Source organism: Epinephelus lanceolatus, chromosome 5 (assembly GCF_041903045.1).
Source record: "Epinephelus lanceolatus isolate andai-2023 chromosome 5, ASM4190304v1, whole genome shotgun sequence".
In the NCBI taxonomy this organism is placed as follows: Eukaryota; Metazoa; Chordata; class Actinopteri; order Perciformes; family Serranidae; genus Epinephelus; species Epinephelus lanceolatus.
This window is the reverse complement of record NC_135738.1, coordinates 24,984,518-24,993,118: the sequence shown is the minus strand read 5'-3', so window position 1 is coordinate 24,993,118 and position 8,601 is coordinate 24,984,518. Positions and strand designations below refer to the sequence as shown.

Genomic DNA, 8,601 nt, shown 5'->3' with positions numbered 1-8,601 from the left:
CAGTTGTTTTGGAAGGGAAGAGACATCTGCAGATAATTTGGCTCCTGATAAAAATCTCCTGAACAATGAACACTGAAGGAATTATAATCTGGTAAAAATTTCAGATGGTTGCAATTTGCAATCCTCGTCATCAGATGCCACTAAGGGTGCTTTCACACCTGCCCTGTTTGGTTTGGTTCAATCGCACTCAAGTTCATTTGCCCTCTGAGTGTGGTTTGTTTAGGCAGGTGTGAGCACAACAATCCCACTTGGGTTTGCACCAAAACAACCGGACCGAGACCTTCTTGAAGAGGTGGTCTCAGTCTGGTTACAAATGAACTCTGGTGTGGTTCACGATCCGAACCAACTGCAGTCACATGACACATTGTTTGGGTTAAACATGAGCATGTTACAGTCCCAGAGGATTATTAATGTGCACCTCCTCCTGTACTGCCTTTATATGCACATTTGGTGCATGCAATGCATCAAAACATTGTTTTCTAGTTGGAGCCGCGCCTCGTTTTCAAACTGTATGCTTTGCCTCTAGTGAACAATGACAGCAATATAGTACATGATGACCAGGGCTAAAATAAACCCACGTAGTTGTCCCTCCATTGTGACATTAGAAAGTGTCACATTTATCTTGCAAGTGTACTCTTCTTCAACGTTTTGTTTACTTCCTGGATTTTTCCCGCATGGAAATTCTGACCAATCAAGAGCAGCTTTCTCGTGCAAGGCATTTTATCTGGTCCGCTTGTAAATGCTTCCGTGAGAATACGAACCCAACTTTGTCACAAAACCCTAAATCTTGCTAAATCTTACACACTGCTCCTTTAAGTGACTACTGCACACGTCTCTCTCTCTCTACCACTGTCTTTATGCTTCATTGGCTGCAGTCTCTTAATGTGTGTGTGTGAGTGTGTGTGTGTGTGTGTGTGGATGTGGACTCAGTATATTTCGTCATTATTGATGGCTAAACCACAGAGGTGACACCAAGGGAAGGATGGTCCATCTTTTTTTAATGGCAGGTATTTATAAGGGGTATAGCAGACACATCATTTTCAATCTACGTCAGACTCTTAGTTGAGGAATATTCAAGGAGAATGATGAGTGACGATATAAGGCCTTGACATAGACCAAGCGTTTGTTTTTACCCCGTCATGAATACGGGGGTAATACAGCAAGGTCAAAACTCTAAAGTGACAAAATTAAGAGATAAATAAGGCACGACATGGAAAAAGAGGTGATCCTCCAGACTCTGTTGTTAGCACAGCCCACTACAATGCATTTCCCTGGTACATTAGATTGTTCGATGTCATCTCAGGATGAAGTGAATATTCATGAGGCTGATTCATCAGTTTTGCTAATGGCATGCTTGGATGGTCACCCTAACATTTATTTGTCTTTTTTTGTTTTTGCTTCTGAAGGAAATGTAGTGTTCTACATTGTTGTTTCATGGTGGTAATTATGAATCCCATCTGCAGCATCGTTACAGATGAACACATGGGGGGAGATGAAGGGGTGATGGAGGGAAAGAGGAGGGAGCAGCCAGCAGAGAAGGATGACTTTTTTTGAATACACAGTTAGTTACCAGATGTGCACACAAAGACCACCCTGAATGTTCGATAAATACAATATACAATACACACAATACTGTTGGTACATTTGATCACAAATGTACATGTAAATGTAGACGCTTAGAATAACAATAACATCCAACGATAGGACCACTTTTATCGACTGTAACAGTTTCCACAAGTGCTTAAATAGGAATTATTTCCATTGAAGGCATAATTATAACTGAAACATGCCTCAAATATTCATATTTATAATAGTGGCATTGCAACATCTTACTGTATGCATTGTGGCCGTTATAACCACACACACACACCACAGCCATGACCACAGTATAATCAAATTAGCTGTATCATAAAGCTCAAGGCGTTTTTTTTCACTGTACAAAAACAACAACACTACATATGTTCCAGTTTATGACATCTAAAAACAACTACAGAACTCAAAGTAGAAAGGAAATAAGTTATCATAGTACAAAAAAAGATTAGAAGGCCATTACCTTTTACATAGTTTTCTCTCATAATAGATACAGTTACAGTTTGTTGTAGTGATTTACTGAATGAAAGGCGCGGCAGAGGTTTAGTGTAGCAGTCTCTGTGTGCGTTTGGATTGACAGCTGGGTTGGGCTGGGTCAGTCCGCAGGAGCTGAAATATTATGTTCTGTCTCTCCAGATCAGAGGCAACGCCGCCAAATCAGTCGTCCATCTCCTCCAAGGGCCTCGCTCTGCTCCGACACTGCCGTTTGTAGTATTAACCCAGGGTCTGCACCGCATAATCAGTTTACACCACACACACACACACAAAAAAGGCAAAAATGTTGCTTTTTAAAATCAGAGTCAAACTACTGGGTGATAAACGTAGCTACAGCAGCTAGACAGCCTGCTACTGTTGTTTTTTCTGGTACTGCTCTTGTCGAAAGCAAAGTGGAAACCTTTTACATGGTGCAAACACTGAGTGAGTCTGACCTTTAGACTGTGTGTGTGTGTGTGTGTGTGTGTGTGTGTGCGCGTGTGTGTGTATGTGCAGTCAGTCTCTGTTCTCCTCAGGTGTCCAAGGTGTGCCTGGGCGCTCGGTGGGAGTTCTCCTCTCCTCTCCCTCTCCCTCGCTTCTCGCCACCTGAAGGAACATACCTCCTTTTGGTCTTTTTGCGTTTTTTATCAGAGCACCACACTCTCTCGCAGTACTCCTCCACTCTCTGGGCATCCCCGTAGCCAATCAGCTGGAGAAACTCCTTGTACCACAGCCTGGAGTGGGGGCCTGGGACTGAGGATGGTAACAGAGCTCTGGGAGTGATGCTGGGGCCTGGTGGGGGGCCAATGGAAGAGTGGCATGGAGGCGCAGCTTTCTCTCTGTTCCCATCATTAGCCCTGTGGATCGCTGACTCCACCCTCTCCCCTCTGAGTACGTGTAGAGTGGTACGTAATAACGTGTGCACGTATCCGTGCTCCACAGTCTGGCACACGTACACACCAGCATCTGAGCTTCTCACTCGTAAAAACAGCAGCCCGTGGGAGGTCATGACAACCCGCTCATCACCTCGAACCTTCATGGAGACAATAACGGGGGAAAAAAATCTAGTCATTAATTCAGCCATTACCTGAGTCTAGAAATTCAGACATTTACAGCAGTACTGCTGCTGCTGCTGCATTTGTTCTTCTCCCTAGACACATTTTAATTAAACAAACCTACAGAGCTAAAAGATAAATTAAGGAATGGTAAGACTTAAATAGTGCACTCAATACACTGACTAATGTACTTAAGGTTCTGTAAGGTACATAGGTGTAGATTTCAGCCAGGATGCAGAAGACATGCCCCTTTCAATATTTTTCTTGCATGCCTCCATAGAAAACTGCAAACATATTGATTTATTGATCTGTTTGGGACCAGTTTAACAACAGCAAAACTATATCAAAGGATTTGTGTACAAACTCTCACACAGCTCATGCAGTTTAATCCAAGTCTCATTTATCCAGTCATATGCTCAGTACTTCCCAAACACATGCACACATTTCCCCTTAAAAACCTTAGTACTGAGGATAGATATGTTTTAGTTTCAGCTCAGTTTTAAATAATGAGTTTTTAGCAAAAAATGTGTGTTTGGGAAGTTCAGAGCATCCAGCTGGACAAATAAGACTTGGATTATATTGCATAAGTTGTGTGTGTATTTGTAGATAAATGTTAAACGGATGTGGCACTATATTTGACAGTGCTGTATGCAGGAAGGCCAAACATCCTCACATCCATTACACTCAGAGTTTGAGCTGCTCTCATCTGGGTGTCGATTTGGGGTTCAAAGAACGAGCCAGAACATATGTAAGAATGACTGTATCAGGGAACACTACTATTTTTACAAGATGTGCTCTCTTTTACTGTTTATATAACTTATTGTCCCTACCTGCCTACTTGCACTATTGTATCATATACATACAATTGTTAAATTGTATGTTTTTAATGGTGTGTTATGTGTCTGTATGCACCTTTGATTTCTGAGAGAAGCCAAAGACAAAATTTCCACTGAGGTGGACAATACAGATATCTATATTATCTTATCTATCTAGTTTTTCTGTTGCTAAATGCGTCCCCAATCAATCAAGAAATCAGTATGTTTGGTGATTTCCATGGCGGCACATGAGAATACCAAAGTTTTCCTCATGAATTCAAGGTAACAGGCAACGAGTAATTGACATACAAATGGTCATTATGTCGGTGAAGAATTACTTTAAAGAGATTTACACCATAAATTGATACAGAAAAGGCACAAATTGGTGCATAAAAAATCATCAGAATGCAGGAAGTTAAGTGTTTGATGCCCCAAATTTTTTGTTAAATGTCCTCACACCCCCCCACCTCAGTGTTGAAACAAAATCAATGCTCTTGGTGAGCTATATAACCATCCCAGGTTTTTGTTTGCAGAAGTATACACTGCATGTTTAAATATAATGTAAGATACATGAATAATGTAACACTATAAAGCGAAATGTTGTGACTTAAGTCAATGAAGAGGAATGAAATCTACTTTGCGGTGCTCTACTTTGATAAAGTGAATATAAATACCCAACAACAGCATCTCTTTTCAGACACAATGTCCCACTTACTCAGGACAGTCCACAAACTTCACTAAATGTAATTGAGTCACCCTACTTGCACTGAAGTAGCAATTTCAGTCAGCACAGCCAGACAGATTTACATTTTGTTCTTGGAAGTGGTACACACTATAGGAGTAAGTGGGAAATTATGATTTAAGATATCTGACCCTTATGCATCACCTCCACTGTGCTACTTTTTTAGTGTACTGTATGTAGCCTGCTTTTCATATCTGTGTTTGTAGTGTAATATGTTTTTACATTCTCATTCTTTTCACGTTTGGATCCATCAGACTCACCTCGTGTTTCTCTCCGCCTCTCTGTAAGAACCAGAGGACTTTGGCTTGCAGTGACCGAGGGACACACTCGAGTAAAGTGCTGTTGCTCTCCACACCGTACACCAATCTCTCCTCCGCTCTGTGCCATTGTTCATCTGCGAACAAACACACAGGCATCATAAAAAGATAGCGAGGCAAGAGAGACTGCAATGAACTGACGTGACCTTTCATCAACTGACAAATGCAGAGTGGATAGTTCTTCCCCCAATCTGTCGCCTCACTGGAAGCACTAACCTCTTACCTCCGGCTGCAATGACACGTGAAGAGTTCGTATTTTGTCACATTCAGTCGAGTGCTTTTGAAGAACTGCACCACTTCCCGGCTTGTATACAGTATTTGTTTGACAATTTATTTATTTTTTGATACCAGTAAATACACACAGGCAGGCCCATGCACACACACACACACACACACACACACACATCACACAGTCATTTTATACACTAACCATCAATTTGCAGCCCATTGCACAGCTGGACGGCGTTGCCATGGCGAACATCCTGCCGCCTGAATCGTCTGCTGATATGGGAGCGAGGGAAGTACAGAGAGAGAGTAATTTTGAACATGATGAAGATGGGTGAAAGGAAAGAGATGGAATCAAAGAGGGAGAAATAGAGAGGAGAGATAAAAAGGGGGGCGATGATCAAGTGCATACTGATGGGCATTACACAGCACCTGGCTGTCAGACTGTGTGATAATGACTTGGCAAAGCAGCCTCAGAGCATTGTGACATTCAGGGCAAGATGCTATGATGGAACAGAACCATTGGTAAAGGTGTAAACAGCTGGTATCACACCGACAGCTCTGCAGGGGAGAAAGGTGTGTGTGTTGTTACCTTTTGGTGTAGACTCCAGCAGGGTAGTATCTGGAGCAGGTTAAGCCATCCCAGGCGCAGTAGGGGTCTCTGGCCAGGCAGCAATCAGCACATTCTGACCCATAGAGGTCACACTGATGCAGTCTGACCTGGGCCACGCCCACCTCTGACCCCACGTACAGCTGTTGCTGTGGAGCCGACAGTATGGATCATTATTATAAAAGACAGTTTAATTGGAATTCATTTCTTCACCTATTGCCACATGTAGGCAACAGTATATATAAATTATGTTATTACAAAGTAATGAAAAGTGTTGCAATGTTAACATCTTGTGGCTAAACACCAGAATTACATGAATGAGCATCAGTATATGGATTCAGATGTTCCTCTTACCCTTTTAGGTGATATTATGATCTCTTTTATCGGTGCTGGCACCTGCAAACAGGAAATATATGACTGTTATTCAAAAAGAAAGCTGATCAGTGCTCTTCATCATGCTCTAAGAATAAAGTAACAAGAGCTGACTTTAAGTTCCTTGTCACTAGAGGCCTCCCGTCATGCTTCTATCCCCTCTAAATCAGGCCTTAATTAAAATGGCAGCAGCCCTTGCTCGCAGACTAGTTTTGAAACATAACCGATCTGAGTAGAACTGATATATTCAGATCATTCTGAAGATCTCTCCCAGCAGGCCGGCTGCTCAATCATACGCGAGCCCCTCTGATGATGGAAGGGAGGCAAATCAGCAATCAGTGGTGTCAAACTGCTCCCTCTTAACTGCAGCAATAATGGACTGTGATATGCATGCAGTGAAACGCAGGATTTGCTTGGTTACAAAGTCTACTTCGCTCTCACATTGTGAAGCTAAAAATAGAGTACCTTGAATACTTGCAGTTCTTCCAGCAGCACCTCCTCCATAGTGTCTGTGTCTTTGTTGTAGATGGTGATAACTTTCAACACCACTGAGTCGTCTAATAAAAGGAGACATTAATGATGCTGACACGAGTTTTACAAGCAATGGCATAATTTTTGTCTTCATAATTTAAGGTTTAAAACTGTCTCAAGATATGCAACAACCATTTATTATAACCGTATTAATATATTTTGTAATATCTGACTTTATACCATCACAATCTTAGTTTTATAGGACTATATCCTGTTTCATTGTGCCAACAGTAACATGCATACAGCATTCTTTATTCTTCACAGTGTGTGTACCAGTGCCAATGTAGAGGACATGGTAGTGTCCATCCTGGGCTTGAACTCTGTCCACAGCAATCTGGGTCAGCTTTCTCCTGCCTGGCTCTGTCTGCAGCAGGACAGGTCTACGGTGCTGAGGGAGGACCGGACGATACATCACAGGATGGGAACGCACAAACCGCAGAACCTCGTCAGGAAACTCCTTCGAGCTGGAGAAGCCACCGCCATTCACTTTACTGGCACACTGTCAAAGAGATTGTGCGACAGAAAGAGAGGGAGTAAAGGAGGGAGCGGGTACAGAGACAGAGGAGAGCCATTAAATGCATTGGCCCTTTATGCAGTGTAGGGGAAAAAAAGCTGACATGCTTTTGTCTGGCGCAGACTGTCCCTGCATGACCTGCTGAGGTAGCTACAACAGTGCTGACATTCACCACAGCTGTCCTACATGCTCTCAACACTGTCCCTCCCAAAGGACGGCTGTCATGGACACAAACTAATGGAGAGTGCTGTGAACGCATAATGTCGGTGCATCGGGAATGAAAACCTTTAAACATAACTTTATTCAGACTTTAGGACTTACAGATCCAGGTCGAGGGTAGGGGACTCTGTCCTCATAGGGAGTCCAGTGATGCTCAGGTCTCTCTCGGTAGGCAAATGGACCGTTAAAGGCTGCTCTGATATCATCCATGTGATAGACACACACCGCATAGCCCTTGAACACAGCGCTAGAAGAGAAGGTTTTATTAGTGATTTCATGGATGATAAAAATGGGAATGTATAATGAAATGATGATGTCACACTCCACTCACCTTGTTGTGCTGAAGAGGCCAAAGATTTCTGGGTTTTTTCCATCCTTGTTCTTGAGCACAAACACATCCTCTGAAACACAAGTTTAGAAATTAAAAGTTGTTTGTTAATCATACTGGGTTGATATTTTTGTGTTTTAGTGACATGTCTCATCAACTTTGGCATGTCGAACATGGCAAACTTTAAAGGGTGCTGCAAGAGTCAGTCCAATAACATGAAATTGAGTTAGCATTTTAGCGCTCCTAATTCACTCATCTTGAAGTCACTGGGTTTTTTTGAGTTTTTAGTTACACGCCTGAGATAAGGTCTGTGGTCAACACAAGTTTAAGAGATTTGTGTGACTTGTGAAGCTTTTATGTGTCTTAAAAAGGGTGGTTCGCTAACAAGTGGCTAACTTAGACTACAGAACGTCATCATGCCAAACATGGCATTACAGCCTCAATGTGGAGGCAATGTTGAAGTCATGTGATCGTGGTGAAGATTATCTTGCTGAACAAAACATGTCAGTATCATAAATCTTTGTTTGCCACAGAGCTTATTTCCAGCAGTTATCCAAAACCAATGGAAAAATCCATTGAGTTTTGTTGAGGGAACCAGGGCTATGTTTACTTCCTGGTTGCCATCATCCACCACTCTATACCTGCTAAGCACCAGCATGTTAGCACTATCACTGTGAGCATGTTAGCATGCTGACAATAGCATTTAGCTCAAAGCAATGCTGGGCTAAGTACAGCTTCACACAGCATGGTTGAGACAGTTTGGTTAAACCACAGCCTTTTGGGAACTTTGTGAATAAAGGTCTTGAGAT

The 8,601-nt window shown here is 42.4% G+C and overlaps 1 protein-coding gene across 2 annotated transcripts in view; it reads right to left on the bottom strand.

The window, feature by feature from the left end:
- Positions 1-979: 979 nt before the first annotated feature.
- Positions 980-8,601, bottom strand: part of sema3e (sema domain, immunoglobulin domain (Ig), short basic domain, secreted, (semaphorin) 3E) — a 28,278-nt gene continuing 20,656 nt past the window's right edge. The window contains exons 9-17 of one of the 2 annotated variants that reach the window (XM_033634092.2): positions 7,796-7,865; positions 7,567-7,711; positions 7,005-7,230; positions 6,666-6,757; positions 6,183-6,224; positions 5,811-5,977; positions 5,424-5,491; positions 4,937-5,070; positions 980-3,097 (exon numbers count right to left, since the gene is read on the bottom strand). In XM_033634092.2, the coding sequence (XP_033489983.1) occupies positions 2,597-3,097; positions 4,937-5,070; positions 5,424-5,491; positions 5,811-5,977; positions 6,183-6,224; positions 6,666-6,757; positions 7,005-7,230; positions 7,567-7,711; positions 7,796-7,865 (1,445 nt within the window). In that variant the 3' untranslated portion in view covers positions 980-2,596. Of the gene's footprint in view, positions 3,098-4,936; positions 5,071-5,423; positions 5,495-5,810; positions 5,978-6,182; positions 6,225-6,665; positions 6,758-7,004; positions 7,231-7,566; positions 7,712-7,795; positions 7,866-8,601 lie in introns of both variants that reach the window. The other variant, XM_033634091.2, reaches the window with a different exon arrangement.